The sequence below is a fragment of the Oncorhynchus gorbuscha genome, linkage group LG05, assembly GCF_021184085.1.
Source record: "Oncorhynchus gorbuscha isolate QuinsamMale2020 ecotype Even-year linkage group LG05, OgorEven_v1.0, whole genome shotgun sequence".
NCBI classification, from domain to species: domain Eukaryota; kingdom Metazoa; phylum Chordata; class Actinopteri; order Salmoniformes; family Salmonidae; genus Oncorhynchus; species Oncorhynchus gorbuscha.
This window is the reverse complement of record NC_060177.1, coordinates 69,708,591-69,733,950: the sequence shown is the minus strand read 5'-3', so window position 1 is coordinate 69,733,950 and position 25,360 is coordinate 69,708,591. Positions and strand designations below refer to the sequence as shown.

Below are 25,360 nucleotides of genomic sequence, written 5' to 3'. Positions count from 1 at the left end.
GGAGTGGAAAGAAGGAGGCAGAGAGGAAAGAGTCAAAGGTAGACGTGGGGAGGTTAAAGTCGCCCAGAACTGTGAGAGGTGAGCCGTCCTCAGGAAAGGAGCTTATCAAGGCATCAAGCTCATTGATGAACTCTCCGAGGGAACCTGGAGGGCGATAAATGATAAGGATGTTAAGCTTGAAAGGGCTAGTAACTGTGACAGCATGGAATTCAAAGGAGGCGATAGACAGATGGGTAAGGGGAGAAAGAGAGAATGACCACTTGGGAGAGATGAGGATCCCGGTGCCACCACCCCGCTGACCAGAAGCTCTCGGGGTGTGCGAGAACACGTGGGCGGACGAAGAGAGAGCAGTAGGAGTAGCAGTGTTGTCTGTGGTGATCCATGTTTCCGTCAGTGCCAAGAAGTCGAGGGACTGGAGGGAGGCATAGGCTGAGATGAACTCTGCCTTGTTGACCGCAGATTGGCAGTTCCAGAGGCTACCGGAGACCTGGAACTCCACGTGGGTCGTGCGCGCTGGGACCACCAGAGTAGGGTGGCCGCGGCCACGCGGTGTGGAGCGTTTGTATGGTCTGTGCAGAGAGGAGACTATTACATTTACAATCCTCCCCCTTTGTTTTGTATACTGCTGCTTACTGTTTATTACCTATGCGTAGTCACTTCACCCCTACCTACATGTACAAATGACCTCTAACATGTACCCACGCACACTGACTCGGTACCCCCTGTATATAGCCTATTTATTGTTATGTTGTTATTATTTTTTACTTTCGTTTATTTGGTAAATATTTTCTTAACTCTTCTTGAACTGCACTGTTTAAGGACTTGTAAGTAAACATTTCACGGTAAGGTCTACACTTGTTGTATTCGGTGCATGTGACAAATAAAGTTTGATTTGATTCAACAGCTGATATGACTACCTCACCACCACCTGAAAATGGTAAGATCCAATAGACAGAATGACCTTTGTAAAACTGCCATGTTTGTGCAATTAAACAGTTTGTGATTTTCTGTTCCCATAGGTTCATTGTTTGTCGGAGTCATTGTCATTTTAGTTATTGGTAAATTTCATCGAAAAGGGCCCCTCCTATCAATCCTATCCTGTACTACATCTTAAATGTGCTTTTTGGGGGAGGGGGGTGGGAACAAGCCTTTTGCTCCCTTGTTTCTTGCCAATGGAATGCTCTCCCTTACCCTCTGAGCGCTGCTCCACCAATCCAAGTGTTTAAAATGGGCCTTTAAAACTCACTTCTACAGACTTTTTCTCATAGGTCTAATCCTCATCTGAAAACAGTTTTTTTTTTTGCATCTAGCCCATTTGCATTTTTCTTTGCTTAAGTAGAGCCTTGAAGGACTCGAATGAAAAGCACTATGCACATTAAATGCATTATTATTAATATTAGATGGCTCTGCTACTGCTTTTCCTGTCGCCGCTGGTATGGCTGTAGTTAATATTTTACTTGTATTGCTAAAGTACTTCTACAGAATGTCTTATAAACATGAATTTGTATATTTTGTGAAGCTGGTCTTGCAGGCATAACTAATATCAATGATTGCTTGAGGGCTAAGCTTTGATGCTGCTGTATCTGCTGCTGCTCTTGCCATGGTCTCCTGTATTCTTCTGTTTATTTCCCGGTCTTGATTGCCTGTTACGAGGTGAGATATTAGTTTCTTTAGAATATCTTCCACATTATATTCACCTGATACTTACTCAGTTCCATATTGAAATTATTGCTTCATCTATAGTTCCAGGTGCAGTTTAGCACCATTAGAGCTTGCATTACTCACAGTATTAAGTCTTTGAAAGTAATGTTTTTGATTAATTGGCACTTTTCTCTGTCAGGCTTTATTGGTGTCGTTGTTGCAGTCTATTTGATCAGGTATGTTCTGTTAAAGTTGTTCTTAGTCGCGCTTAGACACACACAGATATTCATACTAGAACTTTCATAAAATATTCACTGTCTTTTAGAATAATATTTTATTCTCTCTGTTACAAGTTAAAACACTGCATCTGTCTCCCTACAGACAAAAGCAGCAGGGTGCCAGTAGAAACCAGTATGTATAATATTAATGGTTTTAATCATAATCAGATGTAAGATATATTGAGTGATTACTGCTGCATGTTTTGCTGCAGAGATGAAGAGACTGAGATGAGTGCTCTGAACAACGGTATCAATCTTAATGGAGGTCCTGCCAATAGGTATAGTAGAGAACAATATTTGACCGAACGGTGTGCAAGGCTGAATTCAATGGAAACTACAATGTACTTAACGACCAATTGAAAAACGTAGTGATTATGATGACCCAGACGGCTATTACCGTATGGTGTGCTGCGCAAGTGGTCACACCCATATTGGTCAGGCCACATACACCACACCCACCCAAAGGGAGCAAAGGTTGTTGAAGATTGCACATCGTTTTGGAGAAACGTGCTGTTCAGTATGCACCATCACTCAACATCGCAAAAGTTGAAGCGAACTGAACACACCCCAGGTAATAGATATATGGTATTTTGCTACTCAACATTGATTTGCCATGTCAATGACATGTATCTTGTTCCTTTAGAGACAATAATGAAGAGGTGGCTGTGAACATGCTTGACAATGGGGGCCCCCTGAGCCATCGCCAGTAATGAGGGCCCGTGGAGCTGTCCGGATTGACCTGGCTCATCTATGAAGTGTTTTTTTAAATGTTCATGTTCAAAATGTGGCACATCTTACATTTTCATTTCAACAGATGGTGCGTGTTTGTGTAACTTGTGTTTTCAACATATTTCAGTGTGGAACATAGATGGCATAAGACCCTGATTTTATTGATCAGTGAAAATGGAATGCAAATTATTAAGGGAACTGCTTTGGGGCCTCAAATTATTATTATTATTTTTCATCCTATGGCTTACCTGTCCATATTTGTTAAAATAAATGAAAAAATGATGAACAATTAGGCTGTCATTCAATCAACCCATGTGTTAATTGCAGCAATTATATATGAATTATTCTACTTTTAATTGTAGCCTTCAAGATGTTGAGTGAACTCTGATTTGGTTTTCACATGCATTTCTTTATCCTCGCTAGCAGATTTTGAAAGTTATGTTGATACTTCACTTGAATAGCTGTAGACACATGACCTTATACATTTTTTAAAATCATTATGTAATCTTTTGGGTAAGTTTGAGGAAATCCCCTTGTAACCTGTCAATAATAAAACCTCATAACACACTGTGTTTAACATTCATAAAACCCTACCAGCTGTTCTTCGTTGACTGCTTTAGGAGGAGAAACTTTAATGCACTATTCACATTGGCGTTTGAAGTGGAATGACACCCTGGTGCAGCGTTCAAGAGCGTGTCCCAACAGCAGTACAGGGGGAAGGTCTTGTCGGTGAGGTGTGGGGATAGGTTCTCTGAACTTGGTACAACACCAATCAACAGGTGGCTGGGACCCTACTCTGAAAATAGTTTAACAAGCATGATAGCAAGAACAAATCACTCTAGACTGGTTCAGATGTTGACAATGCTTGTGTATAGCCTGTGTGCTATCATGCCAACTCCTTGTCATGCCAAACAAACACAGCAATGGTGTTGGCATTGGCAAGAACACACATTGATCTTTGACCAGACTATGTTATATGCAGCAGTATGGATTGCGAAATTGTCTGACACCGTATGCGCATACACGTTAGGTCACTTTTTTTCCGATCGTCACTAGTAAAAGAAAAACGCCAATTTCTACAATTCATCGTCTTAAAATGTGATTTTAAACCTAACCCTAAAGGAATACCAAAAATATTTTATTTGTATTTTTACGATATAACCAATTCTCCCTTTGTGGCTGTAGTAACTATTGAAATCCCTTATTTCTCTCTGGCTGGCTGCTCCATGCATCCTCCGGTCAAAGTAGATTTATTTCAAACACAAGTCAACATCTTTCAGGATACTCTACACTAATGAAGAATGTCGGGTAGTTTGGGGAAAATCGTCGTCGGCGTGTACGTTGAAATAAAGCGAAGCGATGGTAAGTTTACGTTCGTATGTCATTTCTGATGTCTGGATTGTTTTTTTACCTCGCTTGTAGTTGTTTTGAGAAGCTTTGTGTTGCTGTGAATACACTGCAACGGTTGAAGCCGAGTAGCAGCCGCAAAGTTGGGGTGGCTGTGCTTGCTAGCCAACTTGGCCCATGTAACGTTAACTAGCTGACTACCTAGACAACAAATGCACATTCTAACTGGATAGTTAACAACCAGTTACAATGGGTTCTTGGACTTACTAGTGTAGTTAGCCAGTTAAAGCAGCTAGCGCCTTAACGCTTTACAGTAACTACAGAATTCACAGCTCTGGTCACTGGTTAACGTTAGTTTAGCAGCTAACAAACTAGCTAACCAAAGCCACCCGCTAGTTAAGTAACGTTAGGTTGTGAAAGGTACCGCAAAATACGTGTTCTGGTTAGTTAGCAAAGGTAAGCTACCAGCTGTCCTTGTATTATGCTTCAGAACACTGAAGTGGCTAGGTAATTTAACTGGCTAACTTAACTGGCTATATAGAGGTTAACGTTAGCTAAAAAATATATTTAATATAATTTGTAGCTAGTTAACTTTGATAGTGTTTATTTTTATTTTTGGGGGGTGAGAAGGCTGGCTTTAAACTTATTGTCAAGTTAGCATTGTGTCATACTACGACTAGCTACATAAGTTACATAGGTCGTTTGGTGGGTATTATCAACCAGGGGTTTGAGGTCTCCCAATAACGTTAATATCTAGCTACTGCAGATAATTGTTGTGCGGGGGTAGTAGCTAGCTGACTGAACTTCGCGGTGAAGGAGGTTGAGGAGTTCAAACTTCCTTCACTGTGGAGTTTAGTAAGCTAGGCAAGTACTGTAACGTTACGGATGGTTTGAAACTGAGGCACTTAGCTGCTATCTAGCTACCCATGAATGTTAGAGGTATAGCAGGCAGCTGTCAGTAAAACATAACCATGACAACCAGTCTAATGGCCTCTTTTTATTTTTAGGACTACCACCATACACATCATTGACTAGCACGCACAGTTGTTATATTCAGATCAACTTGATGATCTGGTAGCTTTGCAGTGCACCCAAGATGAGCTTGACTGATTTGTTGTAAGGGAGAGAAAGGGGCTGGCTGCTATGGCATTTGCCCGTTTCTGTGTACCTGCTTCAGGCAGCCAAACCGGGTTAACACTCCTAGGAGACAGATCCCTCCTGGGATGAGGTATAGCGCTGCAACAAAACCATCATATCCTTCTGATTACTATAAACTAGGGGTGAAGAGTTTTGTGTAAGTTGAGTTGTTATGGATTACGTGGGTGTTTTAATGTTTACTGGTGCATCATGTATGGGAAGTGGGTCCTATCTAGTGTCTGTAGGTAGAGCTGTCTGTGTCATCGTGGGTAGGGAGTGCTATCTCTGGGGGCGGTGCCTGGCGAAGCCTAATTCAAGCTATTAACCACCACCACCTCATCTGTTGCAGGCAGCTCTCTGGAATATACCAGGAGTACTCTCCTCCCTCAGTCTCTAGTCCTGCCATTAGCCAGGCACTGATGGGCTCTGCGATGAATGGAGGCATCACTCAACCACAGAATAGCCTACTGTGTGCCATGATAGCAGACTATCATAAGGACTTGAGAGGAAAATTGGTAAAAGTATAGCAGTTAGATGAGGCTTTAAGCCTCTATTATATTTAATCTCTTTTTAAATATATTTTTATATCAGCTAATTTCTCTTTTGACATTGACACTTCAGTCTAGTCTACTAGAACTTTAACTGTGCAGTGTGTCTGTCAGTGTGTCTGGCACCAGAATTCCTTTTAATCCCAGCCAGGACAGGAAACACTTTTTGCCCTCTTTCAATGGCATAAGAGAAAGGCCTATTTAATCTTCATGTGGATTATCAACTGTATTCTAATAATGTCTGCATGAAATGATCCCCATTCAGTGTCCTTCAAAGTAGATGCCATGGAGACATTTTTGACCAACTGACAGCAGTCAGTTAAGTAAGGAAGCAGCAGGTAGCTTAGTGGTTAAGAGTGTTGGGCCAGTAAACAAAATATTTCTGATTCGAATCCCCCCCCCCCCGCAAACAAAGCAAAATATTGGTGTGTGCCTTTGAGCAAGGCACTTGACCATAATTGCTCCTTTAAGTTGCTCTATCTTGATGTGTTCCCTAACTGCCCGCTCTGTCCCCCGCTCAACATGAGGTGTCAACTAGAGGTCAACCGATTATGATTTTTCAATGCCTATACCGATTTATTGGAGGACCAAAAAAAGCTTATTTAAAAAAAAAATGTATTTATATATTTGTAATAAAGACAATTACAACAATACTGAATGAACACTTATTTGAACTTAATATAATACCTAAATAAAAATCAATATAATCTAAAATAAATAATGAAACATGTTCAATTTGGTTTAAATAATGCAAAAACAGTGTTGGAGAAGAAAGTAAAAGTGCCATGTAAAAAAGCTAACGTTAACATTCCTTGCTCAGAACATATGAAAGCTGGTGGTTCCTTTTAACATTTAGTATTGCCAGCCTAATCTCGGGAGTTGATAGGCTTGAAGTCATAAACAGCGCAATGCTTGATGCACAACGAAGAGCTGCTGGCAAACGCACGAAAGTGCTGTTTGAATGAATGCTTAAGAGCCTGCTGGTGCCTGCCATTGCTCAGTGAAACTGCTCTATCAAATCATAGATTTTATTGTAACATAACACACAGAAATACCAACCTTAGGTCATTAATATGGTAAAATCCAGAAACGATCATTTCGAAAACAAAACGTTTATTCTTTCAGTGAAATACGGAACCGTTCTGTATTTTATTTAACGGTGGCATCCATAAGTCTAAATATTCCTGTTACATTGCACAACCTTTAATGTTATGTCATAATTACGTACAATTCTGGCAAATTAGGCGACCCAAACTGTTGCATATACACTGACTCTGCGTGCAATGAACGCAAGAGAAGTGACACAATTTCACCTGGTTAATATTACCTGCTAACCTGGATTTCTTTTAGCTACTTCTGTGTATTCATTTTAAGAAAGGCATTAATGTTCATGATTAGGTACACATTGGATTATATGCAACTCAGGACACGCTAGATTAACTAGTGATTATGATTGATTGTTTTTTTATAAGGTAAGTTTTATGCTAGCTAGCAATTTACCTTGGCTTACTGCATTTGCGTAACAGGCAGTCTCCTCGTGGAGTGCAATGAGAGGCAGGTGGTTAGAGCGTTAGACTAGTTAACTGTAAGGTTGCAAGATTGAATCCCCCAAGCTGACAAGGTAAAAATCTGTCGTTCTGCCCCTGAACGAGGCAGTTAACCCACCGTTCCTAGGCCGTCATTGAAAGTAAGAATGTGTTCCTAATTGATTTGCCTAGTTAAATAAAGATGAAATAAAGGTGTTAAAAAAAAGGTCAAATCGGTGTCCAATTTGACCGATTTCCGATTATGAAAACTTGAAATCAGCCCTAATTAATCGGCTATTCCGATTAATCAGTCAAACTCTAGTTTAAAGGCACAGTCAACTTAGTGTATGTAAACTTCTGACCCATTGGAATTGTGATACAGTGAATTATAGGTGAAATAGTCTATCTGTAAACAATTGTTGTTCTAACCGTCTTGCCAAAACTATAGTTTGTAAACTAGAAATTTGTGGAGTTGTTGAAAAACAAGTTTTAATGACTCCAACCTAAGTGAATGTGAACTTCCGACTTCAACAGTAGGTATTTCAGACTCCGTCAGGGAGAGGTTGTAAATGTCGGTGAAGACACTTGCCAGTTGGTCTTTTGTTCACGTCCTGGTAATCCGTCTGGCCCCATGGCCTTGTGAATGTTGACCTGTCTTGCTCACATCGGCTACGGAGAGCATTATCACACTGTCGTCCGTAACAGATTGTGCTCTCATGCATGCTTTGGTGTTGCTTGCCTCGAAGTGAGCATGAAAGGGGTTTAGCTCTTCTGGTAGGCTCACGTCACTGTGCAGCTCGCAGCTGGGTTTCCCTTTGTAGTCCATAATCGTTTTCAAGCCCTGCCACATCCGACGAGAGCCAGAGCCGGTATAGTAGGATTCAATCTTAATCCTGTATTGACACTTTGCCTGTTTGATGGTTCGTCTGAGGGCATAGGGGGATTCCTTAGCATCCGGACTAGTGTCCCGCTCCTTGAAAGTGGCAGCTCTAGCCTTTAGCTTGATGCGGATGTTGCCTGTAATCTATGGCTTCTGGTTGGGGTATGTATGTACTGTCACTGTGGGGACGATGTCGTCGATGCACTTATTGATTGAGCCAATGACTGAGGTGGTATACTCCTCAATGCCATTGGATGAATCCCAGAACATATTCCAGTCTGTGCTAGCAAAACAGTCCCTTAGTGTTGCATCCGCGTCATCTGACCACTTCCATATTGTGGGAGTTACTGGTACTTCCTGCCTTAGTGTTTGCTTGTAAGCAGGAATCAAGTGAATTATGGTCAGATTTGCCAAATGGAGGTCGAGAGAGAGCTTTGTACGCGTCTCTGTGTGTGGAGTAAAGGTGGTCTAGAGTTTTTGTTTTTATTTATTATATATATAAAAATCTCCCTCTGGTTGCACATGTGTCATGCTGGTAGAAATGACATAAACAGATTTAAGTTTCACTGCATTAAAGTCCCCAGCCACTAGGAGCGCCGCCTTTGGATGAGCGTTTTCTTATGGCCTAATACAGCTGGTCGAGTGCGGTGTTAGTGCCAGCATCAGTTTGTGGTGGTAAATAGATGGCTACGAATAATATAGATGAGAACTCTCTTGGTAGTTATTGTGGTCTACAGTTTATCATAAGGTACTCTACCTCAGGCAAGCAATACCTCGAGACTTCTTTAATATTAGACATCACTCACCAGCAGTTATTGACAAATGGAAACAGACCCCCACCCCTCATCTTACCAGACATTGCTTCTCTGTCATGCCGATGCATGGAAAATCCCTCCAGCTCTATATTATCCATGTCATCGTTCAGCTACGACTCTGTAAAACATGAGATATTCGCTTTTAATGTCCTGCTGGTAGGATAATCTTGATTTGTTATTTCAAAGTTTTGATGTCTTCTATTATTCTACAATGTAGAAAATAGTAAAAATAAAAACCCTTGAATGAGTGTCCATACTTTTGACTGGTACTGTATGCACCAACTCTAACAAACTGCTTCGGCTGAGAAGCATACAGATGCTTTTAGTCACCTTAGGTTAGTATTTTAGAACAAAGGGCTAGAGTATGGCACTACACTGCAGTCAGTGCACACGGACAGGGTACCATTCACCTGTCAGTTACCATTCACATGTTTACAGATGAGATGGATGCATGTGTTGTGTAAGTTTCTCTACACACAGAATACACAATACATATTCTGTTTGCATGTAGTGCTATTCGAGGAGTGTGTGGGTAAAGCTGCTGAGATAGTGTGGTGGTTGGTTGGTCTGTACAAAGAAGTTCTTGGAGGACCAGGCCATTCTCTATTATTAGTGATTCAATTGCCACAGGTCTTGCAAGCCTGAGTGCCAGTCTGTTCAGTATTCACCTGCTGCTCTTGCTCTCTCCACAATGGTAGGTGATTCCTTTTCCTTGTCTGTGTGTCCTCATCTAATCCTCCTTAACACACTGGGCTCTGTCACCTCCCATGTGTCCCTGTTCTTAAGTAATGCTGCCTGTCTGCCATTGTGTGTCTACAGTCACCTGCTGTTGCCAGGGTAGTTTACAATCAACCTGCTGATCCAAGATGGGATTTAACTGCCAGCTAGCTTGGTGCTGGTCCAGCCCTACCATAAAGATCTCTGAGACATAGCTCTCAAAATCACACACACGCAGTCTCTATTAGAAGTCAACCGATTAATCGGAATGGCCGATTTAATTGGGGCCGATTTCAAGTTTTCATAACAATTCGGAAATCGGTATTTTTGGGCGCAGATAAAAATAAAAAAAATATATATATATATATTTATTTGTATACCTTTTATTTAACTAGGCAAGTCAGTTAAGAACACATTCTTATTTTCAATGACGGCCTAGGAACGGTGGGTTAACTGCCTTGTTATGGGGCAGAACGACAGATTTTCACCTTGTCAGCTCGGGGGATTCAATCTTGCAACCTTACAGTTAAGTAGTTCAATGCAATAACGACCTGCCTCTCTCGTTGCACTCCACAAGGAGACTGCCTGTTACGCAAATGCAGTAAGCCAAGGTAAGTTGCTAGCTAGCATTAAACTTATCTTGTAAAAAAACAATCAATCATAATCACTAGTTAACTAAACATGGTTGATGATATTACTAGATATTATCTAGCGTGTCCTGCGTTGCATATAATCTGACTGAGCATACAAGTATCGAAGTATCTGACTGAGAGGTGGTAGGCAGAAGCAGGTGCGTAAACATTCATTCAAACAGCACTTTCGTGCATTTTGCCAGCAGCTCTTCGTTGTGCGTTAAGCATTGCACTGTTTATGACTTCAACTATTCTGAGCAAGGAACTGAAACGTTAGCTTTCTTACATAGCACATATTGCACTTTTACTTTCTTCTCCAGCACTTTGTTTTTGCATTATTTAAACCAAATTGAACATGTTCATTATTTACTTGAGGCTAAATTGATTTTATTGATGAATTAAATTGCTCTATGTTTTAACACCCAAATAAAATTAAACACTTTGTCAATTCATAAGGATTTGTAAGACCCTTATTTTATAGTAATGGACAGAGCCCAGTCTTAAAGACAAACAGCAGATTTTATTCACGAGAGTACTCCTCCTTACACATTTTACCACAGGTTATAAACTTAAAATGACGTCATTAGTTCCAGTACCAACCCGTGCCATCTCCGTTCTAATACAAAGGCTGCATGGTTCTCACATCGTCTCTCCCTATTAAGATAATATACGACCGAGCCAAGGACATGCTTCTGAAGATAAGCCTTCTGGTGATATAGTTAATTAATTTCTACCAAGGAACAGACAGTCATTGTTCTAATTCTTGATTATATTTACACACATTATATTCAGTACTAGAATTAAAAAGAAAATTCTTACATATATAGATAGTAACATAATAGTTTTCTGATTAGTACATATACAGTAACATAATAGTATTCTGATTAGTCAGTCCTGATTGAAATGTATACATAATTAGTCATCATTGATTAAAATTCCCTTAACAATTATGTTAAGTTCAAATAAGTGTTAATTCAGTATTGTTGTAATTGTCATTATTACAAATAAATAAATACATTTTAAAAATCGTCCGATTATTCGTTATCGGCTTTTTTGGTCCTCCAATAATCGGTATCGGCGTTGAAAAATCATAATCGGTCGACCTCTAGTCTCTATGCAGCAAGTTCTCCTCAGCAAGTTGTATTTCTTCAGGTCAGTGTAGTAGTGCATAGGCTCACCAAGACACACACATCAGTTTGTGTGTCCCTCTTGACCAGAAGCAGGGTTTTCTAGAGCAGATCTGCCAAAGAGGAGAAGGAAAGACATCATGGTGGAGTGACATGCCTATGGACTCATGACAGGCATCTGACCGCATGTTCCACATTTCACTTGCCACCTCTGTCAGTGCTGATGTAAGCTATTTTTACATCACTGTCTGACACTTACTATCTCAGATTAAAGGGATTCTTGTTCTGTTACTGAGTTTTAAGTGGGCTTTCACTGCTGTGCGCTGTAGAATCATTACTTGGGTAGAACATAGCAGCAGCGAACACTAAAAGCATCCATAAAGCTCTCTGCTCTAAATAATGAATGCTGGGAACATGTCCCCCCCGCTTCACCCCTTACAGTGAGCAGCCAGGGGATGTGATGTAGTGTGTCATAGACCAGGGTTAGGCACAGGAAGCTGCTGGTAATTATGGAGCAGGCTCAGCTCAGGCTGCCTGTGGAGTGTGTATTTAGACCAGCGGTAGATGGGAGGGAGGACAGGGAAAGGGTAACTCCATGTATATTGACTACATGCTTCCTAACTTGTCTCGACCTGGGTTGGGCAAAACTAAACATGGCGGTGTTCGCCTTAGCAATCTCACTAGGATAAAGACCACCTCCATTCCTGTCATTACTGAAAGAGATCATGATACCTCACATCTCAAAATAGGGCTACTTAATGTTAGATCCCTTACTTCAAAGGCAATTATAGTCAATGAACTAATCACTGATCATAATCTTGATGTGATTGGCCTGACTGAAACATGGCTTAAGCCTGATGAATTTACTGTGTTAAATGAGGCCTCACCTCCTGGCTACACTAGTGACCATATCTCCCGTGCATCCCGCAAAGGCGGAGGTGTTGCTAACATTTACGATAGCAAATTTCAATTTACAAAAAAAAAATGACGTTTTCGTCTTTTGAGCTTCTAGTCATGAAATCTATGCAGCCTACTCAATCACTTTTTATAGCTACTGTTTACAGGCCTCCTGGGCCATATACAGCGTTTCTCACTGAGTTCCCTGAATTCCTATCAGACCTTGTAGTCATTGCAGATAATATTCTAATCTTTGGTGACTTTAATATTCACATGGAAAAGTCCACAGACCCACTCCAAAAGGCTTTTGGAGCCATCATCGACTCAGTGGGTTTTGTCCAACATGTCTCTGGACCCACTCACTCTCACAGTCATACGCTGGACCTAGTTTTGTCCCATGGAATAAATGTTGTGGATCTTAATGTGTTTCCTCATAATCCTGGACTATCAGACCACCATTTTATTACGTTTGCAATTGCAACAAATAATCTGCTCAGACCCCAACCAAGGAACATCAAAAGTCGTGCTATAAATTCACAGACAACACAAAGATTCCTTGATGCCCTTCCAGACTCCCTCTGCCTACCCAAGGACGCCAGAGGACAAAAATCCGTTAACCACCTAACTGAGGATCTCAATTTAACCTTGCGCAATACCCTAGATGCAGTTGCACCCCTAAAAACTAAAAAAATGTCTCATAAGAAACTAGCTCCATGGTACACAGAAAATACCCGAGCTCTGAAGCAAGCTTCCAGAAAATTGGAACGGAAATGGCGCCACACCAAACTGGAAGTCTTCCGACTAGCTTGGAAGGATGGTACCGTGCAGTACCGAAGAGCCCTTACTGCTGCTCGATCGTCCTATTTTTCTAACTTAATTGAGGAAAATAAGAACAATCCGAAATTCCTTTTTGATACTGTGGCAAAGCTAACTAAAAAGCAGCATTCCCCAAGAGAGGATGACTTGCACTTTAGCAGTGATAAATTCATGAACTTCTTTGAGGAAAAGATTATGATTATTAGAAAGCAAATTACGGACTCCTCTTTAAACCTGCGTATTCCTCCAAACCTCAGTTGTCCTGAGTCTGCACAACTCTGCCAGGACCTAGGATCAAGAGAGACGCTCAAGTGTTTTAGTACTATATCTCTTGACACAATGATGAAAATAATCATGGCCTCTAAACCTTCAAGCTGTATACTGGACCCTATTCCAACTAAACTACTGAAAGAGCTGCTTCCTGTGCTTGGCCCTCCTATGTTGAACATAATAAACGGCTCTCTATCCACTGGATGTGTACCAAACTCACTAAAAGTGGCAGTAATAAAGCCTCTCTTGAAAAAGCCAAACCTTGACCCAGAAAATATAAAAACTATCAGCCTATATCGAATCTTCCATTCCTCTCAAAGATTTTAGAGAAGGCTGTTGCGCAGCAACTCACTGCCTTCCTGAAGACAAACAATGTATACAAATGCTTCAGTCTGGTTTTAGACCCCATCATAGCACTGAGACGGCACTTGTGAAGGTGGTAAATGACATTTTGATGGCATCGGACCGTCTCTGCATCTGTCCTCGTGCTCCTAGACCTTAGTGCTGCTTTTGATACCATCGATCACCACATTCTTTTGGAGAGATTGGAAACCCAAATTGGTCTACACGGACATGTTCTGGCCTGGTTTAGGTCTTATCTGTCGGAAAGATATCAGTTTGTCTCTGTGAATGGTTTGTCCTCTGACAAATCAACTGTACATTTCGGTGTTCCTCAAGGTTCTGTTTTAGGACCACTATTGTTTTCACTATATATTTTACCTCTTGGGGATGTTATTCAGAAAACATAATGTAAACTTTCACTGCTATTGACACACAGCTGTACATTTCAATGAAACATGGTGAAGCACCAAAATTGCCCTCGCTAGAAGCATGTGTTTCAGACATAAGGAAGTGGATGGCTGCAAACTTTCTACTATTAAACTCGGACAAAACAGAGATGCTTGTTCTAGGTCCCAAGAAACAAAGAGATCTTCTGTTGAATCTGACAATTAATCTTAATGGTTGTACAGTCGAAATAAAACTGTGAAGGACCTCGGCGTTACTCTGACCCTGATCTCTTTTTGAAGAACACATCAAGACCATTTCGAGGACAGCTTTTTTCCATCTACGTAACATTGCAAAAATCAGAAACTTTCTGTCCAAAAATGATGCAGAAAAATTAATCCATGCTTTTGTCACTTCTAGGTTAGACTACTGCAATGCTCTATTTTCCGGCTAGGATAAAGCACTAAATAAACTTCAGTTAGTGCTAAATACGGCTGCTAGAATCCTGACTAGAACCAAAAATTTGATCATATTACTCCAGTGCTAGCCTCTCTACACTGGCTTCCTGTCAAAGCAAGGGCTGATTTCAAGGTTTTACTGCTAACCTACAAAGCATTACATGGGCTTGCTCCTACCTACCTCTCTGATTTGGTCCTGCCGTATCCTGCGCTAAAAGACGAGGCCTCCTAATTGTCCCTAGAATTTCTAAGCAAACAGCTGGAGGCAGGGCTTTCTCCTATAGAGCTCCATTTTTATGGAACGGTCTGCCTACCCATGTCAGAGACAAACTGCTCAACCTTTAAGTCTTTACTGAAGACTCATCTCTTCAGTGGGTCATATGATTGAGTGTAGTCTGGCCCAGGAGTGGGAAGGTGAACAAAGGCTCTGATTGTCTCTGCCTGGCCGGTTCCCCTTTTTCCACTGGGATTCTCTGCCTCTAACCCTGTTACGGGGCTGAGTCACTGGCTTGTCAGTGCCGTCCCTGGGGGGTGCGTCACCTGGGTGGGTTGATTCACTGTTGTGGTCGGCCTGTCTGGGTCCCCCCCCCCCCCTTGGGTTGTACCGTGTAGATCTTTGTGGGCTATACTCAGGATGGTAAGTTGGTGGTTGAAGATTTCCCTCTGTGGTGTGGGGGCTGTACTGAAAGTGGGTGGGGTTATATCCTTCCTGTTTGGCCCTGTCTTTCGGATGGGGCCACAGTGTCTCCTGACCCCTCCTGTCTCAGCCTCCAATTTATGCTGCAGTAGTTTATGTGTCGGGGGGCTAGGGTCAATCTGGAGTAGCTCCTGTCCTATTCGGTGTCCTGTGTAAATCTAAGTGTGCGTTCTCTAATTCTCTCCTTCTCTCTTTCTTTCTCTCTCTCGGAGGACCTGAGCCCTAAAACCATGCCCCAGGACTACCTGACATGATGACTCCTGCTGTCCCCAGTCCACCTGGCCATGCTGCTGCTCCAGTTTCAACTGGCCTGGGCCCTAGGACCATGTCCCAGGACTACCTGACATGAGGACTCCTTGCTGTCCCCAGTCCACCTGGCCATGCTCCTGCTCCAGTTTCAACTGTTCTGCCTTACTATTATTCAACCATGCTGGTCATTTATGAACATTTGAACATCTTGGCCACGTTCTGTTATAATCTCACCCGAGCCAGGAGGACTGGCCACCCCAGGCTCTCTCTAATTCTCTCTTTCTTTCTCTCTCTCGGAGGACCTGAGCCCTAGGACCGTTATGGACTACCTGACATGATGGCTCCTTGCTGTCCCCAGTCCACCTGACTGTGCTGCTGCTCCAGTTTCAACTGTTCTGCCTTATTATTATTTGACCATGCTGGTCATTTATGAACATTTGAACATCTTGGTCATGTTCTGTTATAATCTCTACCCGGCACAGCCAGAAGAGGACTGGCCACCCCACATAGCCCGGTTCCTCTCTAGGTTTCTTCCTAGGTTTTGGCCTTTCTAGGGAGTTTTTCCTAGCCACCGTGCTTTTACACCTGCATTGTTTGCTGTTTGGGGTTTTAGGCTGGGTTTCTGTACAGCACTTTGAGATATCAGCTGATGTACGAAGGGCTATATAAATAAATTTGATTTGATTTTGTCTGGCATGGCTTTATGTCTCAGTTGGTCGAGCATGGTGATTGCACCATCAGGGTTGTGGGTTTGATTCCCAGGGCCATCCATATTTAAAATGTATGCATGCATGACAGTAACTTGCTTTGGATAAAAGTGTCTGCTAAATGGCATATCTGTGGCTGAAGTTTAGATAGACCACCTCTCTTGTCTTCACACACTTCTGTTGAGTAATGTCCTGGAGAAGCTAGTTTGGGATGTTTAAGGCCAATTATTTTGTCATGTACTGTATTGTCAGGCTGGCATAGCCATACAGTTTCAGAGAGCATGTTGAAGTGTGTGTGCTGCAGGGGTCTGTGTACTCCAGCTTCATTGTAGTAGTTCAATGTCCCTATGCACTTCTCCAGTTGGGTAGCTACTAGTAGCTATCTTCCCTGCTGACTGATTCCCTGGGGAAAGTCCTCCCACTCCCACCCTTACAATAAAGATGTGTCATGCAGTCAGTCATCCCTAATGGCTGTAATGTAGGCCAGAGTTAGGACAGTACTATGCAACAATTTTAAGGAATTAACTAATTTGTTACATTTCAGAGAACTCCCCTTTAGTCTTCCAACTTCTCTGTGCTGTGGGTGTTTGTCAGACAGTGCACAACCACACGTGCTTTGTTACAGGACGAATACACCAAGCCATGGTCACGTCGTTGAATGAAGACAATGAGAGCGTCACTGTGGAGTGGATTGAAAATGGAGACACCAAAGGGAAAGAGGTAACCAAGTCTAGCTAGTAGCTTATAGCACGACAGCCGGCGTCCGCTCAGCTCTTAGGCATTGAGCCCTATGAATAATGCATCTGAAGACATTCTAGAGTTTTGGAGATTACACAATCCTTCTGCATGTTCTGCCAGACATCACTCTGCCCTGAATATACTTGAGTTTAGAGAGCCTTACAGTAGTCATATTTCCTGAGCTTTGCTGTTGAATACAGATGTTGTCCTGCTGCTCTCTGCTCCTCTGAGCTACACAGATATACTTCTCTGCTCTCCATATACTAACATATAAGGTACATATTAACGGAGTATATTTGCACCTAATCTCTTCTGCATATTGATGTGTAGAGTATATTGTGTTAGATCTCCTGTTGAATATTGACTTGAAAAGTCTGGCTCGAAGGGCCATGAGAAAGGGCACCAATTGGTTGTGGCCTCTGTTAGAAGGTGTGGTAATGATGACCAGTAGGAGAGAGATGTACAGTCAACACATTTATTGCCACACCACACACAGACACACACACAAGAAGGGCAAAGAGAAGGGACTAGTAGAATTGTTCAGGAGCGATCTGTATGGGTTAGGTACAATTACAGTGACACACACTGCTCTCTATCCAGATTGACTTGGAGAGTATATTTGCACTAAACCCAGATGTGGCCCCAGAAGAGGAGATCGCCCCCAGCCCAGAGACCCCTCCCCCACCAACGCCCACCTCTGTGAAGGTCAACAAGATCTCCAAGGTGAGCGCTTCATGCGATGGAATTTAGTTTTGTTATGGACTGCTAGGATAACCACTGCAGGGTGAAGTCTGCCTGTGTAGTGTATAGATGGAGAACCTGATATCTTGCCTATGGTGCAGTGTGTGGCCTCAGAGGCCCACTGCTGGAGTGGCAAAAAAAACACAGAACAGATGCGAACAAAGGAAGCTCCAGTAATCTGATTCTCAGTATTTGTCCATTTCTATAACCCTTGTTTTGCAGTCATGGGAGTGAGAAGTGTTGTATTCTTCAGGGTTGTGATCTGCTGGGTAAAATCATTTCGTAAACCATGATTACAGTTTAATCTTCATGGCTTCAATTATTTTTGTCAATGCATTTATCTTATCTCCCTCTATTTTGTGTTCTTTAGCAGAACCGGCGAACAATAGCGCCCGCTAAGAATGGCACTCCATCCAGGGATAACAGAGGTGTGTTTGTGTACTTGTTTTTGATCATTGACAGTTGAACATTGTCTTGAAATGTTCATGGGTACCATGTAGCTTAATTCACTTGAAACAGGCCCTCTTGATAACTCTCTGTGTTGTGGGTTCCACAGTGGTGTCGACCCAGGCCAGACCAGCTCCACCCCAGCAGCCAGAGCCTTCTCCTCCTCCTGCCCAGCAGCCATCCCAGCCCACCCAGGCCCAGACAGCCCAACAGTTAGCCAATGGTAGGAACATCACGGCTATATCCATCTATGTTGGAGATACATTTTGACATATTTACTCATTCCGGAAATCTGAATGTTCTGTCATTTTCACCCTCCTAAGCATTCCCCAGAAATATTATTTGTTATTCCATTTCATGTTGTGTATTTGTTACGATAACATCTGACCAATAGGCTTGATGTTCCTGATTTCCTATGCTTTGTCGATCACATGTGTGTCACAGAAGCGTCATTGCATCAGCTAAGCAGAAAGGAGTTTGGACAGCTTTGTATGTATCAACTCTCCCTACCACCCCAATGCTTAATGTTATCTTAGAGCCCTGTCGCTTTCCTTTGGAGAACATTTAGTTTGTGATTATTCTCGCCTAAAAGGCTTCCGCTATAATCAAAGCCTTGATGGGGTCTCCCCCCTACCAATGGAATCAGAGACAGAGAGACATCCTCGTAGCTCTCTCTCCATTTCTCTCTTCCTGCCGGCCGGCAGGAACCTCCAGATTACTGCAGGTTATTAATCCTCGCTCTCTGCTCTGAATGACGAGCCTGCAGGCCTTCAGGTGGGGCTGTATGCAAGAGGAAGGGTTACTGTGCTGCTCAGCTGGATATCTTTGGGTCTGGTGGAATCAGAAATGGGCTACTGACACTCACTTTATACTCTCCTCTCTCTTATGATCGGATTTTCAAATTATGAATTGGGTTTCTAAATGGCACTAACTGTAATGTGATGCAGGATTTATGTAACTTTTGAGGAACCTAGACTAAGAAGTCCCCTATGTACTCATATCTCTGCTTTTCCAGTTAGCATTTGACTGTTGTTGGATCAGTGGTTGGTCAAGAGCCCTATAGTAGTGTAATAGGAATAGAAGTGTTACCAGGGTAAGGTTTGTGCCAGCTGCTGTAGCCTGCCCTCAGGCCTGTATAAAGTTGCTGTCCCCCTGGTTGCTAGAAGGCCCAGTCCCCAGCCAGCCACCACTCTGTCTGGACAACCCTATAGTAGGGAAACACCAGCAGAGGAAGAGATCCCTTTCAGAAAGGTTGAGTGTGCATGTTCTGTGAAAGGCAGCGTTTGTGACTTCCTGTTCCTTTGCCGGGGTTTCCTGGCAGCGAGGAGGAAGTCCAACTGTGTGAAGGAAGTGGAGAAACTGCAGGAGAAGAGAGAGAGACGACGGATACAGCAACAGGAGCTGAGGGAGAAGAAGGCACAGGTACAGGGGCACTCCTCCTTCCATCCTCTGACCCCCCCCCCCATATCTCCTCTAATATCTGGGTTTTTAAAATGAGGATAAAATAAGATAATTGACTCACTATAGTGATGTTAGTCATTGAACACATTTTCTTTAGTGAAAATAACTTGCTAATTCAATTTGAGTATAAATTGAACAGTGACCTAACATAACCGTTCTCAGGAGGTGGACACCACTGTCCCTAACTATGAGATCCTGCATATGATCAGAGACTTCCGTGCCAGTCTGGACTACCGGCCGCTGTCCACCACAGATCTGGTGAGTACAGACAACACCCTGCTCTCTCTCCCTCTCCCTGCTTTCTCTTCCTCTGTCCCAATACAATGGCCTGATTAATGTGTGTTTTTATTTTGTCAGATTGAAGAGCACAGAATATGTGTTTGTGTGAGGAAACGTCCACTCAACAAGAAAGGTAAGGAGGACATCCAACAGAGCCTTTAATCATAATGAGGAACCAGTCAAGAGTTTATCTACTATGAGCTTTTGGACGGTCATAATCAGTCAGGTTCAGGTATTTTCTTATGGCCTGCAATCGGGGAAACTACACTACATGACCAAAAGTGTATGTTGACACCTGCTCGTCTGATCATCATTCCAATATCATGGGCATTCATATGGAGTTGGTCCCCCCTTTGCTGCTATAACAGCCTCCACTCTTCTGGGAAGGATTTCCACTAGATGTTTGAACATTGCTGCAGGGACTTGCTTCCATTTAGCCACAAGAGCATTAGTGAGGTCGGGCACTGATGTTGGGCGATTAGGCCTGGCTCGCAGTTGAATTTCCAATTCATTCCAAAAGTGTTCGATGGAGTTGAGGTCAGGGCTCTGTGCAGGCCAGTCAAGTTATTCCACACCGATCTCGACAAACTATTTCTGTATGGACCTTGCTTTGTGCACAGGGGAATTGTTGAAACAGGAAAGGGCCTTCCCCAAACTGTTGCCATGAAGTTGGAAGCACAGAATCATGTAGAATGTAATTTCCCTTCACCTGAACTAAGGGGCCTAGCTCGACCCATGAAAAACAGCCCCAGACCATTATTCCTCCTCCACCAAACTTTACAGTTTGCACTATGCAAAGGTAGCGTTCTCCTGGCATCTGCCAAACCCAGATTCATCCGTCAGACTGCCAGATAGTGAAGCGTGATTCATCACTCAAGAGAACGCGTTTCCACTGCTCCGGAGTCCAATGGCGGCGAGCTTTACACCACTCTAGCCAACGCTTGGCACCACTCTACTCGGCCATGGAAGCCCATTTCATGAAGCTGTCGACGAACAGTTCTTGTGCTGACATTGCTTCCAGAGGCAGTTTGGAACTCGGTAGTGAGTGTTGCAACCGAGGACAGACTATTTTTCTGCATTTCAGCACACGCCGGTCCTGTTCTGTGAGCTTGTGTGGTCTTCCAATTTGCGGCTGAGCCGTTGTTGCTCCTAGACGTTTGAACTTCTCAATAACAGCACTTACAGTTGACCGGTGCAGCTCTAGCAGGGCAGAAATTTGACGAACTGACTTGTTGGAAAGGTGGCATCCTAAGACGGTGCAACATTGAACGTCAATGAACTCTTCAGTAAGGTCAATGTTTGTCTATGGACATTGCATGGCGGTGTGCTCAATTTTAGACACCTGTCAGCAACGAGTGTGGCTGAAATGGCTGAAGTCGCTAATTTGAAGGGGTGTCCACATAGTTTTGTGTATATAGTGTATATTTTCTGTATACTTTCATTAACATGGCTGTGTGTGTTCTAGAGTTGACTATAAGGGACCTGGATGTGATTACCATCCCCAGTAAGGATGTGGTGATGGTCCATGAGCCCAAGCAGAAGGTGGACCTGACGCGCTACCTGGAGAACCAGACCTTCCGCTTCGACTACGCCTTTGATGACAGCACCACTAATGAAATGGTTTACAGGTCCGACAGAGAGCAGTCGGTTGTTGCAGTAAAACAACTGTTTTGTTTGTCAGCTGTATGTTTTTACTGGAATTCAATCCAGGTGGACTGTGTGTGTGTGTGTGTGTGTGTGTGTGTGTGTGTGTGTGTGTGTGTGTGTGTGTGTGTTTGTTAGGGTGTTGTGATTGAATGTGTGCAAGTATGTGTTTTGCTAGTGTGTGTGAATGCACACACACTGAGTGGATTTGTGTGTTTCTACTACAGGTTTACTGCCAGGCCCCTGGTGGAGACCATCTTTGAGAGGGGCATGGCCACGTGCTTCGCCTATGGACAGACTGGTAGTGGCAAAACACATGTGAGTCGCACACACACCAGCCTCCTCTTCTGCTGATGCATGTCAATTATTAAACACTAACTTAACAATAACATTACATCCGCGACATCCAGGTTCAAAGTGTACAAGCGTTGTTGCATTTTCATTTCTGTTTATGTTTCACCCACAATCAGAACTGTGAAAATTACCGTCTTTTGTTTCAGACTATGGGTGGAGATTTTTCTGGAAAGAACCAGGATTGTTCTAAAGGGATTTATGCATTAGCTGGTAAGTGATTCTTAGTGTATTCTTAGTATTGTTGTTGGTGCTGTAATGCTCAGAACCTATTACAATTGTAAAACTTTCTCTTAGTCTTTTTCCCCTTTGTCCTCATGCAGCTCGGGATGTGTTTGTCATGTTGAAGAAACCCTGCCACAAGAAGTTAGATCTTCAGGTGTACGCAACCTTCTTTGAAATCTACAGTGGAAAGGCAAGTGATTAATGACTTGTTTATACAGCATCCACTTGTGGTTTTTGCTGTAGGCAATGTTCCTTCTAAGCTGCGTGTGTGCGTGGCCACGCATCTCCAGGACTGCCGGGGCAGTAGACGCAAGAGATTTGAGTTTCACTGAGTTCGTCCCATCAGTTTGCACTATCAACGTTTTCTCTAATGTGATCGAATCAACATTATCAGCCCCTTTTCAATGCAACAAAACAAATCTAACTCTGCAAGATTGAGACTTTAATTAAAGGGTCTGTTGCATATAAATTAATAGGCAGAGTATAGCCTACATTGTCCAATTCTCTTTATAAACTGGGTGGTTCGAGCCCTGAATGCTGGTTGGCTGAAAGCTGTGGTATATCAGCCCGTATACCATGGGTATGACAAAAAAAAATATTTATACTGCCCTAATTATGTTTTTATCTAGATTATAATATCAATAAGGCACCTCAGGGTTTTGTGATAGCTGTGGTATATTGGCCATATAAGGGCTGTGTCCTTGCACTCTGCGTTGCGTTGTGCTTAAGAACATCCCTTAGCCGTGGTATATTAGCCATATACCACACCCCCTCGGGCCTTATTGCTTGGTAATAATAATATATTTGATTTTGTAATGTGGTTTATTTAAGCAATAAGGCACGATGACCTATATACCACGACTAAGGGCTGTTCTTATGCACGACGCAACGCGGAGTGTCTGGACACAGCCCTTAGCCGTGGTATATTGGCTATATATCACAAATCCCCGAGGTGCCTTATTGCTATTATAAACTGGTTACCAATGTAATTGGAGCAGTAAAAATACATGTTTTGTCATACCCATGGTATACGGTCTGATTTAGCACAGCTGTCAGCCAATGAGCATTCGGTGCTCGAACCGCACAGTTTATATTGCATCATATAACACACTACAATGCAATTTACAATGACCTATTTGGTCCATGATGTAAAAAAATAATAATAATGTTTTTCTATGCCTATCATAGAAATTTAAAGCTATTTCCATGTGAAAATATTAGAGGATTTTCTCCATTGGTTTCGTTGGTAGGCCACTGATAGGCCTACATTATGCTCAAATAGCCATTAGATTATTGACTACTGTCTAAAACGGTAAGGGTACAGCCTCAGTGTTCACTGTAAACATGTGCTGGAGGTTGCACAGAATTCTCACAATGTTCAAGTTTCTGCTTCCATGACCTCAATTGGTCAGTGACCCAAAATAATGTAGGGAACTTGGTTGTAAGTGTTTAACTCTGACTGTAAGGGGAAACTGTGTATTTCTCCCGTGGGTGATTATATTGACAGACTGGTTTTAAATTGCGGTTCTATATGTGTTGGACCTGACTGCGTGTGTGGTTGTATAGGTATTTGACATGATTGTTGTGTGTGTCTTCTAGGTGTTTGACCTGCTGAATGGTAAGGCTAAGCTCCGGGTGCTGGAGGATGGGAAGCAGCAGGTGCAGGTGGTGGGGTTGCATGAGAGAGATGTCAAATGCACAGAGGACGTCCTCAAACTCATAGAAGTGGGCAACAGCTGCAGGTAAAGGCAACGGAGTGGAAGGTATTTGTAGCAACATCCCACAGTTTCCCTAACTAATGACAAACGGTGATCTTTAAAATGTTATTGTGCATTACATTTAAATGCTCTCCTTCCTGCTTTCTTTCTCCCTCTCTGTCCCTCTCTCTCAGAACGTCAGGGCAGACCTCGGCCAACGCCCACTCGTCCCGTAGCCACGCCGTGTTCCAGATCATTCTGAGGAGGAAGGGGAAGATGCATGGCAAGTTCTCCCTGATCGACCTGGCGGGGAACGAGAGGGGGGCCGACACATCCAGCGCTGACCGCCAGACACGCCTGGAGGGCGCTGAGATCAACAAGAGCCTTCTGGCACTAAAGGTCAGAGGGCAGCTGCAGAGCATTTTGACAGGGACACTCGGTAGAAAGTCAGCAGATGTTTAGTCTGGTAGTTCAAGTAAAAGTTTATTCATCTTAGAGGGATTTACAGGATTTTACATGAATACAGTTCTGATAGTGTGCTGTCTGAGATGCTTTTTCCTCCAGTTGAACAGAACTAGCAGGCTTAGTTGGACATAACGTAATCTGGTAGAAATGGTCAACTGTATTTTTCCTATCCCATCTCTCTCAGAATGTATATCAGTCAGCCAGTCAGACTTAGCAGCAGGCAGACAAACTGTAGCTCATTGTGTCTCTCTAACTCTACCAGGAGTGCATCAGGGCGCTGGGACGGAACAAACCACACACTCCATTCAGGGCCAGCAAGCTCACACAGGTCCTCCGAGACTCCTTCATAGGGGAGAACTCCCGCACATGCATGGTGAGTTCATCATTAGTCACTGCTAGTGGGATTGGTAATTGGTGAATTCTTTCCTCACTGGCATATGGTTCAGTCATCTCAGATTTTATTAAAAATGGCTTTTTTTAAGACACCTTGCCCATGGTCTAGGCCAGGGAGTCACCAAAGTATTCCTAGTCGATCGCCAAACATTTCTCTTTAAAAAACAACGATAAAGCCTTGCGTTTCTATTTTTGTTTGTTTTTGATCGCGCCGTTGGCTGGGTAGGTGAAGTGTTCCCATTTTGAACCATTTCATGTGTCTGAAGGTACATATTCTGCCTTCCCGTCGGGCCCAGATAGCAAATACAGCACACTATAGGCCTACTGCTGGCCAATCGGATGTCTCAGATTACCATGTCTGCGATAACATAGCAGGCTTAAAAGAAAGCTAAAGTTGATGCTGTGAGATTAAAACATTTAAAACCATGACTAGAGAGACTGTCAATGAATACAGCAAAGAGCTGCTGTTTTTGTGACTGAGTTCATGTTTGTTCTTACTCAGCACTGTCAACACTTTATACAACTCTTTCATAAGCCATTTAATGGGTGTTCTTCCACTTGTGCTACAACCACCACTGCAGCTGTAATGAATGAGAAGGAAAGTGTATCGATAGGCTTGTTGTTATTATTAGCGGCTTGGGAATATTTCACTTTATCTGTTCATAGGAATAACAACATTAATTTGTGCATGAGGTAGAAATAATTTGGTGCGACTAGAGTTT

At 42.8% G+C, this 25,360-nt stretch overlaps 1 protein-coding gene across 7 annotated transcripts in view; it reads left to right on the top strand.

Annotated features, from left to right (window-relative positions):
- The first annotated feature begins 3,512 nt into the window (after positions 1 to 3,512).
- Positions 3,513 to 25,360, top strand: part of LOC124036417 (kinesin-like protein KIF2A) — a 39,118-nt gene continuing 17,270 nt past the window's right edge. Inside the window, exons 1-16 of one of the 7 annotated variants that reach the window (XM_046350985.1) lie at positions 3,516 to 4,010; positions 5,482 to 5,647; positions 16,823 to 16,917; positions 17,536 to 17,658; positions 18,047 to 18,104; positions 18,233 to 18,346; positions 19,445 to 19,545; positions 19,747 to 19,842; positions 19,942 to 19,996; positions 21,329 to 21,491; positions 21,735 to 21,825; positions 22,008 to 22,071; positions 22,182 to 22,273; positions 23,683 to 23,825; positions 23,975 to 24,179; positions 24,508 to 24,618. In XM_046350985.1, the coding sequence (XP_046206941.1) occupies positions 16,840 to 16,917; positions 17,536 to 17,658; positions 18,047 to 18,104; positions 18,233 to 18,346; positions 19,445 to 19,545; positions 19,747 to 19,842; positions 19,942 to 19,996; positions 21,329 to 21,491; positions 21,735 to 21,825; positions 22,008 to 22,071; positions 22,182 to 22,273; positions 23,683 to 23,825; positions 23,975 to 24,179; positions 24,508 to 24,618 (1,494 nt within the window). In that variant the 5' untranslated portion in view covers positions 3,516 to 4,010; positions 5,482 to 5,647; positions 16,823 to 16,839. Of the gene's footprint in view, positions 4,025 to 5,481; positions 5,648 to 16,822; positions 16,918 to 17,535; positions 17,659 to 18,046; positions 18,105 to 18,232; positions 18,347 to 19,444; positions 19,546 to 19,746; positions 19,843 to 19,941; positions 19,997 to 21,328; positions 21,492 to 21,734; positions 21,826 to 22,007; positions 22,072 to 22,181; positions 22,274 to 23,682; positions 23,826 to 23,974; positions 24,180 to 24,507; positions 24,619 to 25,360 lie in introns of all 7 variants that reach the window. The other 6 variants (XM_046350986.1, XM_046350984.1, XM_046350989.1 and 3 more) reach the window with 6 other exon arrangements.